The sequence below is a fragment of the Ostrea edulis genome, chromosome 7, assembly GCF_947568905.1.
Source record: "Ostrea edulis chromosome 7, xbOstEdul1.1, whole genome shotgun sequence".
NCBI classification, from domain to species: Eukaryota; Metazoa; Mollusca; class Bivalvia; order Ostreida; family Ostreidae; genus Ostrea; species Ostrea edulis.
Window position 1 is genome coordinate 45,622,249 of NC_079170.1, and position 23,537 is coordinate 45,645,785.

Here is a 23,537-nt window from a genome sequence, read left to right on the forward strand (position 1 = left end):
CGGGGGTAAGAGTCAGAGGGATCTCGGATTACACCTATAGGTGAAATACCACAAATTATTTTAATTGTACAACGCCTACAGAGACACGGAATCTACGTTTTGAAGGTTATATCCGAAATAGCCTTGTCCTTCACTTGTGATCACTTCCTATGTTAATTTACGCGGCTCCGAGATCAAGAATGGTACCCGGGCCTCCACATTACCCTTAAATATCGAAAACTGCAAGTGAGAAACTTCAGGCGTATTGTATCATAACATAGGCAAGAAGTGATGTAAGTCAAATGTGGATTCTTAAAAAATTCCAATGAAAATTTTCTAAATTTGAAATTTGAAGTCACACCCGCCGTGAGCCCTATATCCTGATCATGTAAACGGAGTTATCCGCAGTCAAAATGTATCCAAGGGGACGTTTACTCCTTCTGACCCCATCTCTGGTGTTTCAAAGGATCTGTGTTTGCCCTGCTCTCAATTGTTTTCTTTATGAAATTTACGAGATGTATCACTATGCGTTATCTTCACCTTTTCATCTGTAATTATGCTGAATCGGAAATTTTCGCAACTTCTATGGTCGTTATAATGATCTGGTTTGCCAATTCAACCTCTCTTTGGGTAAAATGTTGTCCGACGTGTTTCATACCGATTGTTAGGCCGTTTTGGTCACAATGGTTTTGACTATGGATTACGCCGTCTAATTGATCAATAAATAGGGTTCACAGAGGGTTTGACCGGTCGGCAAGGGATGCTTACTCCTCCTAGGCACCTTTGCTCAGCGCTTACGGCCTTTGAGCAGTGAAGGTTCTTTAGCGTGTCACACCTACTGTGAAACAGGGCATCCGTTTTTAAGGTCATCTCCGAGGACTCGTGACATTCACTGTCACTGCCTTTTTTAATAACCTAGGTATGTCGCGGCCGGGATTCGAACCCCGGCCTTCCGCATGCGGGGCGAACGCTCTAACCTCTCGGCCACTGCGGCGGTCCTAATACATGTATGTATGTGTGTGTGTGTGTATATATATATATATATATATATATATATATACACACACACGTAACCCCTATAGTGGACTTACCCTATCCTGGGGCAATAATTTGAACAAATTCAGCACTAAATGACGAGGTTTTCAAATACATTTCATCGTTTTTGGCCCAGGGGTTATTAACGTTTTATTTAAATTTTTTACTTTTCTTCCCTTAAAAGATGGCGTAGTTACGCTCTGTATAAAACTTAATTCCCTTTACACAAGGTTGCTTTGTGGGAAGTTTAATTCAGAAGTTTGAAGTGTTACCCCTTAAACGTTTACGGATGTACAGATGGTACCGCTCAATATGTGATCAGAAAAACGTACTTAAACCTGAACTCAGGTGAGCTATAAAACAGATTAACATAATACATTTCATTGATACCCTTTAATAAAATGCATATTAAACATAAAAAACATATTGCAAACAAGAAATATACCAAATATTGACGATATACTAGTAGTTTTCGGATTTTAAATCGTGCAGATTGTTAGTAAAGCCAGGGGACCATTGATCAAAAGTATGAATGTACTGATTTTTAACCATTGCACACAGTACTATTGTATAAACCCTCATTTTCGCTGCAGTTTAATCTATCACCGTAAAACCACAATGCTAAATTAAAAATGGTGTGAATGTAACTTTGTTGTAAAATTGCATTAGTATGGACATGAATACCCGTGAATTGATTCCGACAAGAAACTGTGAAGACAACCAGGAACGGATCTAAAGCAAAATTATACCGTAACTGTGCAATGGAATTAATCAATTGTGTTTTAGTGTTCTATGCAGAGAAATGACAGATATGTGATGGTTTTACTGACGCTTTGCGAATTGTTCAATTGATTGCATCGATCCTTCCGCTACTTCTCAGGAAAAAAACACAAGTCTAATCACTTAGTAAGTTCGCACGCTTAAATGAATTTCTGGAGGGACAACTTCAATTCCAAGCTACTAATACTGTCACTTCTCTTAGAGTAGTTTGTGCAGTTGGATTCCATACTTTGCAAAGATCCGGATTTCAGTGAAGGTTGTAGCGAAATACCGTCGTCTTCTAAATAGAATGTTGGGTGTTTCAAAGGGGTATGTTCAGAGACGGTATCGCAGTATTCATTATAACGTTGCAATGAATCGCTTCTACGTCTGTAATCATTCCCATGCCTTCTGAAGGACGATTCAATGTTCCTAGATGAAGGATGGCTAAATTCTTCACCAGCAATGTTCTGTCTCAACAACGTGTCAGGATGTATATCATGGATATTATGAAGAATATTGTTATTGTGATGTTCATGACTGTCATTCATAAGCGCTTGGTACTCATCAGGCTCTTCTCCTTCGTCGAATATGGCGAACCTACGATCTCGCTCATGACAAGGAAATGAATTTACGATATGCATGGGATAATCATGAGGGAATGGATGTTGGCAAGACTGTACGCGCCCTTGCTCTCCAAAATGATCAGCAGGGTGGTTTTTATGAACTCTTGCGGAAAATCTTTCAGGTTGTGTCCGAGATTGGATTGACGTATTTCCCTGGTGTTTAGTCAGCTTATGTCCGTGTATAGGACAACTAGGATTATAAATGGGATTTTCTGCAGTTGATGCAGAACTATTGCTGGAATGACTGAGATTACCTGTATTTTTCCGTAGAAACTCTTCTTTCAACTCTGAAATTTCTTCGTCTAATGTCTCCTCGGATATATCTTCTGTCCTCTCTACATGTAGTGTCGTTTCTTCTCGTGAAGATTGTACGACGGTTTCATTATTTGAATTATTTTGGTTTACTGCTAATATGGCTTCCTCTAGTCTTGTATATCTACTAACAGCATGCTTTGGTACCTTCCTTTTTCCATGCAGAAAAGCAGACAATTGAGAAGATTTCGCGGGAAAAGCAAACACTCGCACCTCCTTCTGAATATCCCTTGGTATCGTTCTTTTATGCGACTTATCAAAATAAATACACATTAATTTTTTATCGTCGTTGGTTTTTGAATTCAATGCTAGTGTTACACCAGTATTAAACGCGTTACATGAGTCATCATCTACCCTTTCTTTCACATCGGACCCCGGGGTCCACAAAATGATGGCCGCTGATGACTCCTCTAGTTTTTTGTTGTACCATGATCCATATCCCGCCGCTGATATTCTAGGTATTTCATGTACAAGTTTATCATAAATCAGATCTATGTGGAGCTCTTCTTTGCTAATATTCGCAAACTCTTTAGCAAGATTTGCGTTTTCTCTTCTAATGTTGGAGTATATCAAAAGAACTTTCGGACGTGAAGGCACCTCTGTAATACAAAACGTGTGATTTCTGAAGAAATGTGATTTTACAGATCCGACAAAAAGAGTTTAAAGGTTGTTAAAACAATAAAATACAGTTTGAATAAAATTAATTTATGGTTTTTACCAACAACAAAAATACAAACAAACAAAAAACAACCAGTCGGAATTAGATAAGAAATTAGCAGAAAGGCTATCCTTTGATCTAGACATTCCTTTCTGTCAACTGAAGCATGCACACTTATAGAACATATCCGTTCTGAAATGTATATCAACATGCTTAGAGCCTAAACCATTCCAAACTGGATATCATAACCAATATCACATCACACAAGTTTTAATGCTCTCTTGTCAACTCATTTGAATAATTCTTTTTCTGAATCATAAATTTTATTTACATATCAATTTCTGTCATGTTACGGCAGATTTATCACAGAGATGTGAGCACTGATTGACAAACCTGCATCCTTCATCTTTGTGCGGTTCTTCCAGCGAAGGTAACAGAGGGTGGCCAGTAACGTGAAAGCCAGGGCCACCCCTCCCCCCACCGCCAGAGACACCAGCTTCACGTCAACGATCGTAGCATCCACTTCTTCTCCGTCTGTTACTGTTGAAACATAATAGTGATATTGAAAATAGACAAGTGCATATCTACATACACTGAGGATAATAGCCTTATTTAAAAGAAGATATGTGATAGTTTATGCAATCTTATGTACAAGGTGTACACACTGAGCATATCCGCATTTAATATATAAATAATATCATGCGATTGGTTTTCAATCGAATGTTTTTATGTGAAGCGCTTTTGAAATTTTAATTGAATAAGGCGCTATACAATGCATGTATACGCATTGGGGATAGTCTTATTCAAAACAGGATCTGTAACATATAGGTATTCAAAACAGAATCGGTAATAATTAAGGATGTACATTTAGGATATAGTTTGTCTAGGATAGTTTATATCTTGTATTCTTTATAGTAATTCTGAAATTGATCTTTGTTCATTATTTTCACTTTTTCATGCAAGGTTGGAAGTTTTGAATTTGATCTCATGGGTTATGATCCTATTTTTCTTTGTATTAATTAACTGGTGAGGTAATCTACATGGTATATAATGTAAACGATGTATTCCAAACTATTTTTAATTTTCATGATATTGCATGGATGCGTACTGTGTTTGTAATTATTTCTATTTTTACTTATTCAGTACCAAAGTACAAAATGCTGGTTATGTTTATGCCTTATAATGCAACGATACAGACGGATTTGTGCATTAACTTTGAAATCCAGTTCATACAACACATTTTTGTTTTTATATTTACATATATAGTAAATAAGTTATAATTAACAGGTTAAGAAAATGGTTGCCATCCAGAATCATCGCTCTCTCCGGCTATTTATCAAATTGTTTGGATATCCCTTGTAGTAATGTATTTCGAACATGTATTGGTAAAGCATTCTGTAAGCCTACCTGCGCTTTGCATTGGTTTGGGATTGCCTACAGTGAATACGTGAGACTTCGTGATACTACAGCTGTCTGTACATTTGTCGCTATCACTTTCCACCATTATCTACAAAGCAGACAGTACATCATATCGCTGTTTTCTTTTGTTTACCTCCCTTCACTTGTAGTGTGACGCCACCAGCTGTAGGTGAAGTACCACAAATTTAGACTTATGCTTAACGTATAGGGTCGTAGTAGTGAGGGTTCTTTATCGCGCCAACGCCTGCCTAGACACGGGACCTGTGTTTGTAAGTTCAATCCGGAAGACTCGTGATTTTCCTCAATGCCGAAGGAAGGAAGAGCAATCACTACCTATGTTTATCTCTGAGGTTGACGCGGCCATGGCCCGAGTGGGACTTGAACTCTCGACCTCCTGGTCACAAATCGAACGATCTACCACTGCGCTACCGCAACCGATTTTACCACTGCGCTACCGCAACCGATATTACGTAAATGGGGTATTCGAAAGAAAACAAAACCGCTCAACAGGGATTCGCCTGTGTGTCATAGTTGTTGGTCTTATTCGATCATTTGATACATAAAAGTGTTAAATTGAATCCAATTTCCACAACTGAAAACCTCGGTCCTTAAACCAGGATTTCAGCGACAATACTTTCCTTCCCTGGTTATGTTGCCTGCACATGAACACTGTCTCAGTGTGCGCATCAATAGAAAATATCTCCAAAGAACTTATTTTCAAGAATAAAAAACCATTTTTGTTTAGATACACGACGCGTACAAAATGCTCTTATAAAACGATATTGCATGTGTATGCATGTGTGTAAATATCCATCTATTTTCGCAATGGCACGAGCAGGGCTCGAACTCACGACCTCCCAGTTGTGAAGCAAACGCTCTACCACTGAGCGTTGTTGTGATATCACGAGAACCTAAAGTCGCGAGTGGACCGTTGATTAAGAAGTTGTGCATGTTGTTTTTTGTTGTTGTTGGTTTGTTTTGTTTTTTTGTTTTTTTTTTTTTTTGGTTTTGGGGGTTTTTATTATTATTATTATTATTATTTTTACGAATGGCGATTCTCGCTAAAATACGCAATAATCAATTCCTAGAGTAAATTTCAGAATCTTTGTCCGTTTAATATAGAGGGAAAAGTTTAGTCTGGTTTCCATCATTGCAAAAATATAGTTTAATACGACATATTTACCTTTACGAAAAATAACAATACATGTATATTTATATGAATAGAAGATACATTCCTGGGAAAATAAAATAGAGTGGCAAATCCAGGTACAAATGAATATACACTGCCATCATTTTAAGAGTTTTACAACAGATATTGTGTTACATTGCTCTCTAAACTGCTTCGATACGCAAGAACGTGTTCTGCGTATGATCAGTGTTTAAATCGAGGCAGGCTATATTGACAAACAAGTTGATCTTACATGGATTTCCTCAGTCTCGGTTAAAGTCAGCATTTTGCAAATTCTATGGTCGTTATAATTATCTAGTTACAATATCTTATATAATATATGGTATCTATATACAACATATCATTGGGTCAAATGCTGTCTGGTGTATTTCATACCGATTGCTAGGCTGTTCTTGGCACACTGATTTTGACTACGGATAACTCCGTTCACTTTATCAAGAGATAGGGATCACGGCCGGTGTGACAGGTCGACAATGCATGCTTAATCCTCCTAGACACCTGATTCCACCTCTGGTATGTCCAGGGGTTCGCGTTTGGCCAGCTCTTTATTTTGTATTTCTTTAGGGAGTTATGAAATTGATCACTGTTTGTTATCTTCACCTTTCATTGCTCAATGTTTACATATCCATCATTTTAACCTTTGATATCTTAACCAATTGAAATGAGAGCCATTTCCTCATGAATGTGAAGGATGTGCGTATGAATCTTGATAAATATAGTAAGACTATTTTAACGGCGAGAAACTCTCCGACGGAAATGAAAATAGAATGTAAATATAAGACATGAATTTCATTTCTGAAAAGTACATTAAGGAATGAACAGCAACGTTTCACGCCGGCATACTTTTATCATGAAGAGTGAACGCGCCTCGTGAAGTATGCAGGCGTAAAGCGCCACAGTTCATTCTCTTATGTATATTTCAAAAATGAAATTTATTTCTGAAATACACCTAACCCAGTTTTTGTAATACTTACTGTGATATGATACGTGCCGTCCATTACATCCTTAAAACAATGTTTAGTTAACTGTCCAATATTCTGATGCCTGTAGGTTGTATTGTCATTAACGTTAAACAACGAAACGTTATAAAACTTCACTGATACTGGTGCTGGGTCAAACAAAAACGTCACGTCTTTTTCTCCAGGAAAGAAAGCAACAGCGATGGTGGATTTCCACTTGTCCGGATGATAAACTGTAAATATTGAGTACATGAGAAAGTGATTACAGGAGCAGCGGATTTCCAGAGGGACGGATAGTACACTGTAAAGATTAGTATAGTCGTAATTATAGGAATAGTGAATTTACACATTTACTGTGTAAATTACGTATAATAGAAAGTAATTCCCATGTTATATATTACAATTGTTTTGATTGGACAAAAATAAAGATGAAAGAAAATCTATACATGAACAGATTTTACACTGTAAAGATTACCTATATTAGTAAGTATAGGAACAGCGATTTTACACTGTAAAGATTACCTATAATAGTAAGTATAGGAACAGCGATTTTACACTGTAAAGATTACCTATATTAGTAAGTATAGGAACAGCTATTTTACACTGTAAAGATTACCTATATTAGTAAGTATAGGAACAGCGATTTTACACTGTAAAGATTACCTATATTAGTAACTATAGGAACAGTGATTTTACACTGTAAAGATTACCTATATTAGTAAGTATAGGAACAGCGATTTTACACTGTAAAGATTACCTATATTAGTAAGTATAGGAACAGCGATTTTAAACATGCAGGACTTCTACTCTATAAAGATTACAAAAATGGTGGATTTCCACACCGGTGGTTTGTGCACGCAAACTATTACGAACAAACTAAAAGCAACAAATCCTGTGCACAGAAATAAGTTCCGTAAAAGTAATGGCACAGATGAAAGAATATTAAACTAGATTATACGGTAATCATATACTGGTAATATTGGTCATGAACAGTTGCAATGTACATCACTTGAGTTTGCAGCCTTATAAAATCATTCCCTGGAAGTTGAATCAAATGACCATTAAAACTAACACATACCATAATAATTGTATATCGTGATGTTGTAGGATAATTCGGTAAATGGTGTTCTTCCTTCGTTGGTTTTGAATTTGGAAAACGATTTCATCGTTAACTTGTACACTTTGTAATTGTCGGGTTGACAGCGGTCGCGTTGGAATCCGATGAAACACGGAAAACTCAGAATTCTCTGTAAAACATGAAATTCATAACAGTAGTGGAATGCATGAAGGAAAAATACGCTGAATATCTTCATTTATCAAATAAGAGATCTACTTGTACATTTGGAAAAAAAATGAAATTTCGCATTTAAACATAGATTATCATAGTAATAAGTATCATTAATCATGATATATTAAAAAAGTAACACTAATTTTGTAGGTATTTAAATGAACACGAAGTATGTACATGTACACTTAAAACAGCAACAAACAGATGCACTGTAGGACACGAGTTACTGTGTACCCAGACAACAAATACACACTTCATTCATTCCACTACAACAAATATACACAAATTAGACTCTCTCTCTCTCTCTCTCTCTCTCTCTCTCTCTCTCTCTCTCTCTCTCTCTCGCTCTCTCTCTCTCTCATCATATTAATTAGTGAGTAGAGTTAACACAGAAACAACATCATGCCAAAATAAACTTATCAAATTGTTACCTGATATGTTTTATCATTATCAGGACTTGAATAACTGTAGTTAGAAAAATCCAACAGTCTATACCGCGTATCAAAATTGGAGTCTCCATTGGTCATTTGTGAATCACTGCTAAAGGTCAAGGAAATTCCACCGGTATCTATAGTACATGTATAAACAGACAGTCAAAGCACAGGCCTGCTTTAGTAGAATGTATTATACTTAATGATGAGTGGTGACTGAGAAATATCCTTACTACCACTGACAACTATGGTTATCAATCTTAACCACACCGGGGATACCATTACCATTCATCTAAGTACATAGACTCTTCATCCGGGTATGTAAAAACTGATAAACTTTCTTTTCGTGGAAACCAAATTATCTCACTGATCAGCCTACATGGTTAATTGACTTTGGTTATAGGTTTATAATAATCATTTAAAGGTCTATTTTAATTGGTGTACTGAAGAAATAAACAACAATAGGCGCATGTAATATTGATGTATATATACGTACATAATGTGTAAGATTGATTGAATTCGTAGATTATTCAGTTGGTTTGTTTTACGTCACTTCCAGAATATTTCACTCATATTAAGACGTCACCCGATGCTGGTGAATCAGCAGACCTAAGCTTAGCGTTAACATGTGTAGCCATAACAGAGAAGGACATTCAACATTTCAACCTTTGTCGTGTCAGGAGCCTCAATATTAAATGTTTCATCCGAAAGACCCCAAACTCTTATTTCCAAATACTGAGCATTTGACAAAAGCGCAGTCACTGCCTATTTTTACACCATGGTACGAATTAGCCCATGGTGTCTCCCTCCAGTAACAAATCGAACGCTCGACCGACGACCAAGTCACGGCGTAACCATTTAATTGACTCGGAACAGCCTAAAAACATCAACACGTGGTGTGTACTCCATCACTGAATAGGAATTTTGACTATTTAAGCTACGGAATTCTACAGACTCATTTCTTGACAACAACAACACCCCCCCCCCCCCCTCATCACTTAATCGATGTTTGCTGATGTAATATATAATCTGGTCCCCTGTACATGTTTATTTTGTTCTGGTAGTAAGGATATCTCTAGTTTATAACGCTGCTTGGCGACTGTCTTCTCCTGTCCTAAAAAAATAAAGAAAAATTGGGCATTAGTTAATAAGTACAGGTTTCCTCTTTATCTAACACTAACCTGATTAGAATTATCAGTTGTCAAAGGGGTGTGTTTGGGATAGTAAAAGAGTCGAACGAAACTTCCGAATTCTATATCACGATGCTTATCAACATCCAAACTGGCCATCTGCAACAACGTGGATGCTGGATCTGAAACCGCATTTGACTATAGAAGTAACTGGGCTCTGAACGACTGCTATTATCAAAATCCAAATTTCTGTGGAGGATACGTGTAGTATATATGGATACGGGCACTTATTCGGTTAAAAGGGTAACCGTTCACAAGAACATTTCATCTTATCATTATATTTCAGTGATGTGCTGATCTGTACAACGAATTTATCATGCACCATTCACTAAGGTGCTGCTAATGTTAAAAAGATGTGTCAGTGAAACACTGATGCCCCCGTATGTCAGCATAGAAACTCTGGTACCACAAGAAAGGGCCTGTCACAAGGAATACACATGTGAAATATGAAAGTCCTATCACTATCCATTCCAAAGTTATGGACAACGTAAAAGGTTCTGCGAAAAAACAAACAAATTAACAGACGGACAAATGGGAAGACCAAAAACTATACACCCCCGAATCCCCGATTAATTTTTATTAAGGTGTATATTTTCAACATTAATTAGCCAATATGGGGGGTCGGGAGGTAAAGGTCTGTCTGTAAAATACTTCCTAAAAATTAACTAAGTTTAATAATATGGGTTTTTGTTGGGTTTTTTTTTTTTGGTTTTTTTTACAAACATGAAAGAAAATTAGTAAATTGTTGGGAATCAAAGTCCTAGTAATACGCACATCTTCAATGTCTTTCCAAAGGTCTAGCTTGAAAACTGTGAGAGAAGTTAGAGGGGCAAATTATGTACACTCTCAATGTAATGTCTCCATAAAACTGAATCCCATCAACCTGTAATGTTCTCAGAAATCAATGAAAATCAAAACCCTGCCATAGGCACATACAAATACTATGTAAGATTACGAGGTTCTAACCTGAAAACTGTGGGAGGAGTTGGACGGACAAACCATGTACCTTCCATACACATGTAACATTAAATCTTAGATAAAGGGGTTAAACTCCTGCAAGAGAGGTTGAAATTACCAAAACTGTAACACGATCTAGAGTGACCCACAATGAAGTATGCAGCAAGTTTCAATTAGATATGTGACAGAGATTTTTAATTAAATATTCTGGAACACGTGAGTTTCGTATGGGAAGTTCTGAATTCTATGAAGAAAAAAAACATTCATATGACAATATTTAGATTTCCAATGTTTTTTCCTTGATATCTCTACAAATTGTAATGATAGCCATTTCCTCATGAATGTGCTGTCGTTGAGAACATTGCGAGTATGAATCTTGATAAATACAGTACGCCTATTTTACCGGCTGAGAATTTCGACAAAAATAAAAGTACATGGAAATATAAAAATTGATTTCATTTTTGAAAATACACGAGGTTAAGAACTGAAGCGTCGCACTTCATACCTTCATGCATTTTCAAAATTGAAATTCATATATTTCTTAAATAAATGCAAATGTTAGACGTAATATTTTATACATACAAAACAGCTTCTCCGTTGTAGCCTTCGGTACTGTAAAGTTAAGCTGGATAGCTGGCCAAAAATATACTTCATCAAGGTATCCCCTTTGTTTTATTCTGGCCACTTCTAACGACACAAGCTGGGACGGTTCACAGTCTTCGTATTGACATTGACTTAAATTACCCAGAGTTTTCTCGTACGCATCCCAACCTGTGATACAACATGTACCTAATCCGTTCATACTTTATCAATAAAACACAACAAATCCCAAAAACTAATTCTCTTTTTTTTTTTATCTTCTTTTTGATAGCGGAAAAAAAAATTTTTAATACAAACATGCATATTTTTAAAATAAACAAACCTAGCTTTCTTTTGATCTTGCATTGAAGTGTAGTATCTTTATCAATATTTCTTCTTGGCTGAAAATATGAATCCACTTTTATTTACATTTCCAATGTTTTTGCCTTTGATATCTCTGCAAATTGTAATGATAGTCATTTCCTCATAAATGCGCTTCATTGTAAACAATGCGCGTATAAATAGATAAATATTTCAACAGCCGGGAATTCCGACAGAAATGAAAGTAGGATGTAAATACAGTATACCTAAGAAATAAACTTCATTTTTGAAAATACATGAGGATATGAACTTCAACGCTTCACGCCAGCATACTTTAACTAATGATAAATTGATAGTGATACTTTATTTATAGAAGGTAACTCGATTAGTACAAGTACCATTCTTCCCCGGGGCCTTCTTTAAAACACAACATATATGTCCAATATCAACGAGAAAACTTTAACAACAAAATAAACATGGATACACATACAATTTACTATCGATTTTCAAATATCGGTACGGGTGCTGATGATAAATATTTTTCTGAAATTTTTGATAATAGGTAAAGATCATACTTAGATATTTTATTGAATGTAGATATTAACGACAAACTAACAACTCAACTTTATGACAAACGGGATGATTTCAGCTTCTCCATCGTCAACTTCCCATATTTATGTAGCAATATTCCATTATCACCTGCATATGGTGTTTATATCTCTCAGCTGTTTCGATATATACGCAAGAGCTTGTTCTGCTTATGGTCATTTTTTAAATCGAAGCAGGCTACTGACAAACAAGTTGATGGTGCAGGGGTTCCAACAGTCTCGTTTAAAGTCAATCACAAATTCTATGGTCGTTATAACGATCTAGTTTTCAAATAAAACCTATCATTGGGTCAAATGCTGTCTGACGTGTTTCATACTGATTGTTAGGCCGTTCTTGGCACACTGATTTTGACATTTGGCATTCGATTCAGTTAATAGCGGAAAATTGTATAGAACATTAAAACACTACGGTATACAAGGGAAGCTGCTTACCATTGTTCGCTCCATGTATAGTAGGATTAGAACCTGTGTAAAATCCTCTGGTCACATTTCACAATTTTTTGAAAATCACATTGGTCTATTACAAGGAGAAGTGTTGTCTCCCCTATTTTTTGTATTGTATGTGAATGACCTTGAAATTGAATTTATCAAAAAAGGTAATCATCCGACTGATTTACAGTTATTAAGTCTTTATATTTTGATGTATGCTGATGACATTGTATTGCTTGCAGAATCGGTTATTGAACTACAAAATATGTTAAATACACTGCAAAGTTATACAGATGAATGGGATTTAGTTGTTAATGTAGCAAAAACTAAAATTGTTGTATTTAGCAATGGTGGGAAGATTCGCACAGATGAGAAATGGGTGTATAAAGGTGAAAGTATAGAAATATTAGATCAACTTGTTTACTTGGGCGTTTTATTTAATTTTAATGGTAATTTTTTTGGTAACGCAAAAACAGTTATCATCACAAGGTCGCAAAGCATTATTTGCCCTTAAATCAACTATAAAACAATTGTATTTAAATCATTGTACCTTATTCTCCCTTTTCGATACTTATGTCTGTAGTATTTTGAATTACGGATGTGAAGTGTGGTGATTACATAAAGGACCTGACATTGAAAATGTTCACCTGGATTTTTTAAAATTTGCACTTGGTGTTCGTTAAAACACTAATACAACCATGGTATATTTTGAAACAGGGCGTTTACCATTGTATCATGTTCGTATTTTGAGAATGTTCAAGTTTTGGTTTAAACTATTGCAGTCTGAAAATTGTATACTTAATGCTGCATATGAATGTTTATACAATATCTGTAAAAATGCAAAGCATGCAAGTCGTAACTGGGCTACTTTTATCAAGGAACAACTTCATTGTTTGGGACTTAGTTATATGTGGCATGATCAAAATAACTTAAATAGCCATGTTTGTTTGCCAATAATACAACAAAGATTGAAGGATCATTTTATTCCAAATTTACATAGCAACATACAGTATGAATCAAACTGCACTATTTACAAACATTTGGTTGATAATTTTTGCTTGCAATATTACCTAGAAAAATCCATTCCTAAATTGTACAAAAAGGGTATCTCCAAAATAAGGTTATCATCACATAATTTATCCATAGAAACTGGCAGACATAAAAATGTACCACGTGAAAAAAGGTTTTGTAAAACATGTATCACTGAAATTGAGGATGAATACCACTTTTTGTTAGTCTGTTCTGCATATTGTCAGATAGAGCTAAATTAGTGAAACAGTATTACTGGAGTAAACCCTCCATGTTCAAATTTATACAACTATTAAGTGTGAACAATGTTAAGGAACTTTGTAACTTAAGAAAATTTATTTGTAAAGCTCTTGAACTAAGAACAGTCTATAATATGTAATTTGTATCGTCATTCTCCTATTTACTATCATTATACTATTGTATTTACTTCTGCTAGATGTCTTTGTAAGAATTGGCCGTTTATTTTCAACTTTGTATATTATCATCCATGTTCAATTTTGTTATAATGCTATAAGATGTATGTCTTTCGCAATAAAGAATTATTGGACTTCAGATAACTCCGTTTACCAGATCAAGATATAAGGCTCATGGCGGGTGTGACCGGTCGACGGGGGATGCTTACTCTTCCTAGGCACCTGTGGTATATCCAGGGGTCCGTATCTGCCCAACTCTCTATTTCGTATTCCTTATAGAAGTTATGAGATTGATCACTGTTCGTTATCTTCACCTTTCATCATAAACATCTTTATGCGTGATGATAAATGTTTCGTACACCTGGATACTCGCTCACGCTGACGCACTTCATAAATACAACGGCGGGAGACGTCGCTGTTCATACCCTCGTGTAGTTTCAAAACAGAAATTCATTTCTTAAATTATAGCAATGTTTCTGCACTGCATTAAATGGGTAACGATTATGATCTTCATTACAACTGTACCTTTTCTCCCAACTTTTATTAGATGGATTCCAGCGTCTTCGCTAGCCAAGGGTGACAATTCACGGCGTCTCTCTATTCTCTATCGTCACACTTGGCTAGCAAAGATGTCGCTTACAGAGAAATCATCCGTTTTGGATACAATATTAATTTTTGCCAGTGAGTCAGCTAGTAACTGAATGCGTTTTATATGCAATATGATATTAGTAAAGTAGTCTCCACAAGTCAATTAATCTTCTAGATAACATGACACACTTTTGAGACAGCGGAGTATCATAGGAATTTAATGTTATATTAGTTGTCAACCTTGCGGACGAAGTTAAGGTCACTGGACGGGGCACCATACAGGAGTCCAGTCACAACTGTAATCGATTTTTGTTAGTTTTGTCAAGAATGTAGCTTAGTTTTAGTTCTTTTGGTCAGTTCTTCTTAATTTTCAAGGTTAAAGATCAAGGTCACAAATGGGTAATTTTGAAAGTCTTCGAGTAAAATAATTGAGTTAAATGTACATTTCTTCAATTCATAAAAAACTTTCAGGATTGGAGATTCGAATCCTTAATGTTTTCCAAGAAAGGATGTGTATTAAGTGAGATCGAGGCCACTAGAGGGCGGGGTGATTATTAAGTGAGATCGAGGTTACTAGAGGTCGGAGGTGGTTGTTAAGTGAGACTGAGACCACTAGACGGCAGGTGTAGTTAATAGTTATTCAGTAAGACCGAGTCCACTAGAGGGTGGGGTGATATTAAGTGAGATCGAGGCCACTGGGAGGCGGGGGTGGTTTCTATCTACCGAGTAACTCTGGTTATCAAGGACAAGAGTTAAAGGTCATTGATAAGTAACAAAGGAATCCCTTGTGTATTGAATGATATCATGCGATACATCGTGTTGCAAATGGGCGTTACGCTAGTATAGAGACTATTTATAAAGGACAAACTGGGAAATAATTCACAGTTACACTTCCCTATTTTCCTATTTTTCTACTTTAAAGTACACAAATGAAATTTATTGCGGACATATTAGTTTGATTTATTGCTATTCGTCATAGTGCGGGCCATTATACCTTGATATATTGATATTCGGTATAGTACGGGGCTTTATATCTGAAACAAGACATTGGAATTTTTGTTATAAATTTCAAGGGTTACCTAATAACCTTTGACCAGACATGTTTAATCTGACAATGTCTATACAAGGAAGGAAAATTGCTGAGATCTGATTGAACAGGACTAAACCATTCAGTTGATCGGACGAATACCCTGCCGGGGTATCACGCTGATAAATTCATAACACCGATATTTGCTTCCCTGTCAAGAAATTGGTCTTGTAATGTCCAGAAACCGTACAAAAGAAACACACCGCCAGTCGCTTATTTAAAAGCCTGTTTTAAGGTGATTGCAATAATTACATGAATATACATCCTTTTATGATTGTTCTCGTTGTCTTCTGAACAATGCTCTTTAAATTCCATTGTAAAATACTGGAGTCGCCAGCAACGCAATTGTCGGAGCGCGTACGTGTGCCAAAAGTCATACATATTTTAATGAAAAACTAGTACATGTAATAAATGTAATATTTGAAGAAATTTAAACTACCAGTCAGCTTTTGCTCATATAGCTATAATTCAGTTGCACAAAATGTGTATTAAAAAGGCTACCATTTCTAGTAAACTGGAATGAATTTGACACTGATTTGTATATATACAGTGATATGTTGACAACCCTCTTGAAACCTGAAACTACATCACGATAAAAATCTCCCCTTTAGCATTTTCCCTGCAAAGACGTACAATTGCATCTATGTTACAATGAAACCCAACCCCCTAACCCGGAAAAAAACGTGACCATGTTATATTCTCCCCAGGAAATATCAAACCAAGCCCAATTTTCTCTTTAAAATAGTCCTGGTACAGCCCCCCCCCCCTAAATTATACAATGCGCACTCACCATTATCCGGTTTTGGTTCGATTTATATCAAAATGTATTTCTTATTGTAGATTAACAAATTTAACGTAATCTTTCTGCGAAAAGAATGATTAATTTTGCTATTCTTGGCGTAAATACTATACTCGGACGATGTAATATAAATAAAACTGGGGTAGTTCCAGAATTTTATTCAAATATATATGTAAGAAGAATCTATGCTGCTTGTATATCATAATGCAAACACGACCAAATGATTTAAAATTAAGGAGAATAAAATGAATACCAGAGCCCCTTAACATAGAGTAGTTTAGTAGATGCACTGAGTATTATCTGTCTTTCAACATCGGTAGGGGGTATGTCAGTTTTGAGTTGTTACATGAAACAAAATAATTCAGTTTATCATGTAACTAATAGCGCTTTTACCGGTATATCGCGATAATTTGTTCCACGATACGTATCGCGATATGGTGGAGAGAAAAAAGTCTATGCGATAGGTTTTTAATTAACTGTTACAGGAAGAAGCAAAAAATAATAATAACAAGATGGCATCCGAACACATTCTCTACCCAGAGTTCCGTGCGCTATACCTCTGTCAACGCTCGATTTACAGAAATCTTGTAAAAGTTTCTAATATCCAGCATTTATGTTTCGGACTAAATATTTAGTCATATTATGAAATGCTTTTGGTGCAATTAAATTGATGCTTACTGCAAATTGTTTGAAATCGCTGTTTTCTGATCCTAAATTTGGAACTACTTCGTATTATGCGTATGAATGTAGAACATGAAATCACGTGGTGGCGATTTAATGTAAACATGGAATCAAAAGTAAGAAAGACTGTAAAAAATACGATAAAACTTGTAAAATCACATGGGCTCGGTTGTCAGATAATGACGTTTTGTGTTATTTGTTCCCGAATAATAAATTATAATATAAATATAAAAAAAAATCCACCATCAAAATCCGCTTTTTCGTCATTTTAAAAAATGGTGTATTATATGAGTGCATTAAAAACGTATCATCTGTTGCCAGAACTTTTAAAGAGAAAGGAAACGAGAATGACTGTTTATATCATGTGATTATAATGTCACGTAATTCCAAGCGTTTGCAGGTGTAAGTGAAGCTTGCGTATCGCGCCCTCTGGTGAGAGAATGATCCAACATAGTAAAATTACAGCAGCATGGCACATATATGTTTCTTAAAGATCGGCATAATTTTGCAATGCTCGGTATCTCATTCATCAGAACTCCGGGATGTATGATTGACACTGTTCCCGTGGGGACCCGGGTTAGAATAGGTCCCCAATACCCCTTGTTTGTCGTAAAAGGCGACTTAATGGGGCGGTCCTTCAGATGAAACCGCAAAAACCGAAGCCCCGTGTCAAAACAGGTGCGGCACGATAAAAATCCCTCCCTGCTCAAATGCCGTAAGCGCCGGACATAGGCCTAAATTTTGCAGTCCTTCACTGGTCTTGGTGACGTCTCCATATGCGTGAAAAATTCTCGAGTGGGACATTAAACAATATACAACCATTATAACACTCTATATCGGACGTCGCAGTAAAGTATATCCCTGTAAATTCTTGAATACGATACATGCAGTGGTTCAAATCTGAGATGTGTCATAATTTCGTTGTAAGTGAGATTATCGGCTCTCTTTTTAAATTGTCCATATGTCATTGAAAAGTTCGAGGATATCAAAAGAAAAGGAACCCTTTTCAAGTCATTTTGTCACCAAAACTTAATTCAATGAAAACCGCGTTATATTATATTTTTCAGTAACAACACCCAGTATTTTTAATCTCAAAATCGGCACACATGAATATGTGATTTTGGTGATGAAATAATTAGGCCTATTGTCTTGCAAGACAATGATTCTTCCTTATATATTTCTTTACTCTAAAAGTGGTTATCTAACGTAGGTTTATTAGGTTTCTCTTGTTTTTGTACAAAAGAAATATTTATTAGTCGTTAATATAATCATATTCCCATGCCATTGAGAGGTTTTGAAAAACAAATGGTTGCCATCACTTTCACAGATAATGGGGCACCCCTTTTTAAGGACATTTATTGTTACATCATTTTTCGTGATATTTCACATGCAATTCACTTGCATTCTATCTCGTTTCTACCAAAAACAAGAGGCCCACAGGCCTTATCGGTCACCTGAATACTAGTGAAAAAGTATCACTACTTCCATGGGCTATGAAATCCAGAAAAAAATTTCCTGTTTTGAATATCTAAGCTAAATTCAGCAACAGTATAAAACAAGATGTGTTCTTAAAACTTAACTGCCCTCAAAAGTGCATACACTGATGAAAGGCTTTAAAGAATAGGTGTATTAACATTAAAACATCTGCAAGTATGCATTTAAATTTTATACAGTATCAGCAAACTTACACATAAATACTATATAAATGTACTAAGTTTGGCCTTACCCTGGGGTCAGAACCCTTACTCTGGGGATCATCAAATTTACAATTTTGGTAAAAGACTACCTGCTCTATCCATTTAGTTTCAATTTAGTATAAATAGCACTAAAGAAGGTGTGATTCACGTGTTTTACACATAAACACTATAAAACAAGTTTGGCCCCACCCTGGGGTCGATCAGAACCCCTACCCCGGGGATCATGAAATTTACAATTTTGTTAGAGGCCTTCCTACCCTACATCACTATGCATTTAGTTTTTCTTACACATGTGCAGTTCTAGAGAAGAAAATTTTTCAAAAATTGTTCAATTTTGGGCAGTGTTTTACCCCGCCCTTAAGGCCCCAGGGATGCAGGAATCCTGAAATTTACGATTTATGTTCCCTTTGTTCCAAATATGTTTCATACCAAATTTGAAAAGAATTGGAATGATAGTTATCAAGAAGTTAAAACTGTTTATTGTTCACACATTTCATAACTGACCATTTTGGCCCCACCCTGATACCAAAACCCCTACCCCTGGGATCATCAAATTTATAATTTTGGTAAAGGATTACCTGTTCTTTCTAATTATCTATTTACTTTCAATTTAGTATCAATAGCACTAAAGAAGATGTTATTTAAGTACGTGTTTTACACATAAACACTATATAACAAGTTTGGCCCCACCCTGGGGTCAGAACCCCTACCCCGGCGGATAATGAAATTTACAATTTTGGTAGAGGCCTTCCTGTTCTACATTACTATGCATTTAGTTTGTTTGTTTTTTTATATGTGTGTGGTTCTTGAAAAGAAGATTTTTGAAAAATTGTCATTTTGGGGCAGTTTTTGCCCCGCCCCTAAGGCCCCAGGGATGCAGGAATCCTGAAATTTACAATTTATGTTCCCCTTGTTCTAGATATGTTTCATGCTAAATTTGAAAAGAATTGGAATGATAGTTATCAAGAAGAAGTTAAAAATGTCTATAGTTCGCACATTTAATAACTGACCATTTTGGTCCCACCCTGATACCAAAACCCCTACCCCTGGAATAATCAAATTTACAATTTTGGTAAAGGACTACCTGTTCTTCCTATCTATTTACTTTCAATTTAGTATCAATAGCATTAAAGAAGATGTAATTTAAGTGTTTTACACATAAACACTATATAACAAGTTTGGCCCTGCCATGAAATTTACAATTTTGGTAGAGGCCTTCCTGCTCTTCATCACTATGCATTTAGTTTTTCTTACATGTGTGTGGTTCTTGAGAAGAAGATTTTTGAAATTTGGTCAATTTTGGGCAGTTTTTGCCCCGCCCCTAGGGCCCCAAGGGTGCTGGAGTCCTGAAATTTACAATTTATATCCCCCTTGTCCCAATGATGCTTTATACCAAATTTAAAAAGAATTGGACTGGTAGTTATTAAGAAGAAGTTAAAAATGATCAATTGTTAACGCACGAGGGACGACGGACGAAAACCAATTGCAATAGTTCACCTGAGTTTACTCAGGTGACCTAAAAAAAAAACCTCTTTGGGTATATCAGCATGTCTGTTTTCAATTCAATTCTTTATTGTCCTTTTAGAGGTAGCTTATTTTCATAGTTCCCGGTTGTTGCAATTACAAATATATTTAAAGTCAGCTCTTATATATTACAGTAATTTATTTATAAATTTATAACCACTGAACTACCCAAGTAATTGGTAATATTACTACAATACAGAATTTAAACCTATTTAGAAACCAATCAAGAACTCTTCATACCGAGGAGACGAAAAAAAAGTAAATTTTAAAGAAAATGTCATAAATGTCGTGTATGTCTTCAAGCATGCTTAGCTGAAACTAAACTCCATTTTTCAGGATCTGTGGGAGGTACAGTCTTGTAACTGTCCGTGAAGTATTTGAATGGCTGCCATAACTTCTGACTAACTGAGGCAATCTTTACATCTTCCCCAGAACCTACGAATAAGAGCACTTGAAGATTCTATTTATTTAATTTTTTTACTGAACTGTTTGATGTCGTTGAGCATTACAGTTTTATTTGTATTTGCTACCCATAAACAGTACAGGTTAACCTTTCTTTTTGTCATATACAACTCCTCGCGGGCCTCTCCAGAAAGCGGACAGTTTATTATTATTAAGGGGGAAGGGGTTGTTTTGTTGTGCTTGTTTCTTTATCGTACCTCGCGTTCTGGAAATTCTGGAGACCCTGCAATATATGTGGTGAAGACTCCGCAAGGTAAGAATTGCAGGCCATCCATATGTACAGGCTATTCTCTTTAGGGAAGTGGACAGCCATAGCCTACATACACCATGAGAATTATGAGCCTGTCCACTTCTCTAAAGAGAATAATGTATAGGCGTTTGAAGGGCCTGTGAACTGGATATAAAACAGTTCAGGACGAGCCACGTGAATTTGTTTACCATAAATCCACAGCTCCATGCATGACTTGTGTACATCATATTGATTTCTATCAAACGAATAATTGTAAAAATGTTTCACTCTGAATAATACTTTCATAATTAACTTTTCCGTCTTGAAAAATGAAATATGCATTCATTTACAGCGGGTGTACGCGGCACCTATCAGATCCGCCTACAGCGGGTATGTACACGGTTTCAGATCCGCCTAATTGTATAAAACACTCACCCCCACGCTACAATTCAGGCTGTGTAAGGTCTCCTCGCAATACGTTCCTAAAGAACCTGTGAGAGTAGGGAGGTCAAATCTGTTGGCACATCCTTCGGGCATGCACTTGACCAGATGGAGTAATGTCCACACGAGAAGGTTACACCATCCTCCGTGCGATTTCCCCATGTCCTGTTTCGTCAAGTTCCTGATACATGACTACAGGTAAACCGTCGAAAACAATCAAAGCGGAAGTTGTTTTGATTGGACACGACAATTATAAAGCCTGACTTGTGGGTCACAGCTTTGATATAGTGGGGGGAAAAGCATGCTTTGTCCCATCATTACGTGTAATGTTGCTGGTGTTCATTCTTCTGTTTTTATAAACAATTACAAACTGTTGAGTTAGGCTTTTGATTGTGTTTAGTTGGAGAACGATCGCAGTAGTGTTGTATCGGGGTATATGGTAGGGAAATCCCCAGGTTTAAATGGTCCAATATCATACGGAAGCCCGTTGGTGTGATATAAGATCAAGATTTTCATGGTCTGTTATTTTCTTTTCTAGTGCTGAAGTACATGTGCACGTAGAGCTGTAGAACTCATTGTACTGAATTGGTCTGGTCCCATATTACATTATAAGTTAATATATTATACTTTATTGCAGAATACACCCATATGGGTCAAGCAAACAAATGAACAAATTAGGAACATGAACATTCAGATAATATACAGTGGAGCCTCGTTAATCCGGACACTTTGATTCCCAGCAAAATCGTCCTGATAAATATAAAGCGTCCGGATAATTTAATCTTTACATAAGTAACCAATATATGCCTACTTTATTGATGCATAGTGAATTAAACACATTCTATCATTGGATTTAAACATTTGCATTAGTAAATAAATTATGAAACTGTTAACATTTACATGTATTTCAAAGCACTAAAATTTAATGTACGTGTTCAATGTATTTGCCTGAGCTGACATTGTACATATATATTAGCCCTACAAATAAATATACAAAACTGTGCCGTATCCACTAAAACAAATAATGAAGCACTTTATGTAACTATAAGTAAATAAATCATTAGCAACTAACATAATCATTTACACAGCTGTATATACATACAGTATACATATGTTTCCACACATACATTTATATATATACATACACATACATATATACTCGCATATGATATGCAATAGATGTAACGCCCGTTATCATTTAATAGGCCTATTTGTGTCCTTTAGAGTTTTCATTGGTTGCGTTCACAGGTAAAGATGTTGTTGTCAATGGTTACATTGGTACCATGGTTTGACAGCCTCAGAACTGTGAACAGAATTTGTTGACCATTGGTAGGGAAATTAACAACGGTAACCAGTAGTTACCTATGGTAACCATTGGTAACGAATGGTGTCAGGCCAGTAATTTTTGTAGTATCATGTTCACAAATTGATGTTTGTTTTGCTCATGCAGAAGCAGAACATTACATATACATTTTTCTTGTACATTCAAATTTCGGGAAATTATCTATCTTGCAAGTGGCAGTATATTCCGCGATAAATATCTAATATCCTAAACCTCTATCAAGGAATATATAGTATTTGTCCTTTAATCTAATTTGCAGGGACAATACTACACTAGAAATGTCGACGACATTCGCATCCATGCACGCCTACATTAGACGTCAATTTGAAGATGCCACTAATAAATGAAATTCCCTCACTACCAATCCAGACGTCACCATTGCCTTTGCCCTTGAGGGGCTGCAAATTTTAGGCCTATGATCGGCGCTTACGACCTTTGAGCAGGGAGGGATCTTTATCGTGCCCTGCCTGCTATGACCCGGGACTCCGGTTTTTGCGATCTCGTGC

General features: G+C 36.1%; 1 protein-coding gene across 4 annotated transcripts; it reads right to left on the reverse strand.

Moving 5' to 3' along the window:
* Window positions 1-1,390: 1,390 nt before the first annotated feature.
* LOC125654450 (uncharacterized) lies at window positions 1,391-21,851 on the reverse strand. Of its 4 annotated transcripts, none has more exons than XM_048884412.2 (9): window positions 21,684-21,851; window positions 11,725-11,782; window positions 11,385-11,573; window positions 8,656-8,792; window positions 8,015-8,183; window positions 6,952-7,169; window positions 4,777-4,876; window positions 3,763-3,909; window positions 1,391-3,310 (listed from the first exon to the last, which is right to left on the reverse strand). In XM_048884412.2, exons 1-9 carry the CDS (start codon window positions 21,849-21,851, stop codon window positions 1,935-1,937), a joined length of 2,562 nt encoding a protein of 853 aa, XP_048740369.2. In that variant the 3' UTR covers window positions 1,391-1,934. The 4 variants fall into 4 exon arrangements, with proteins under 4 accessions (XP_048740369.2, XP_048740367.2, XP_056000528.1 ...); XM_048884410.2 differs by lacking the exon at window positions 8,656-8,792 and adding an exon at window positions 9,837-9,967; XM_056144553.1 differs by lacking the exons at window positions 11,385-11,573; window positions 11,725-11,782 and having other exon boundaries at window positions 21,684-21,804.
* Window positions 21,852-23,537: the final 1,686 nt, after the last annotated feature.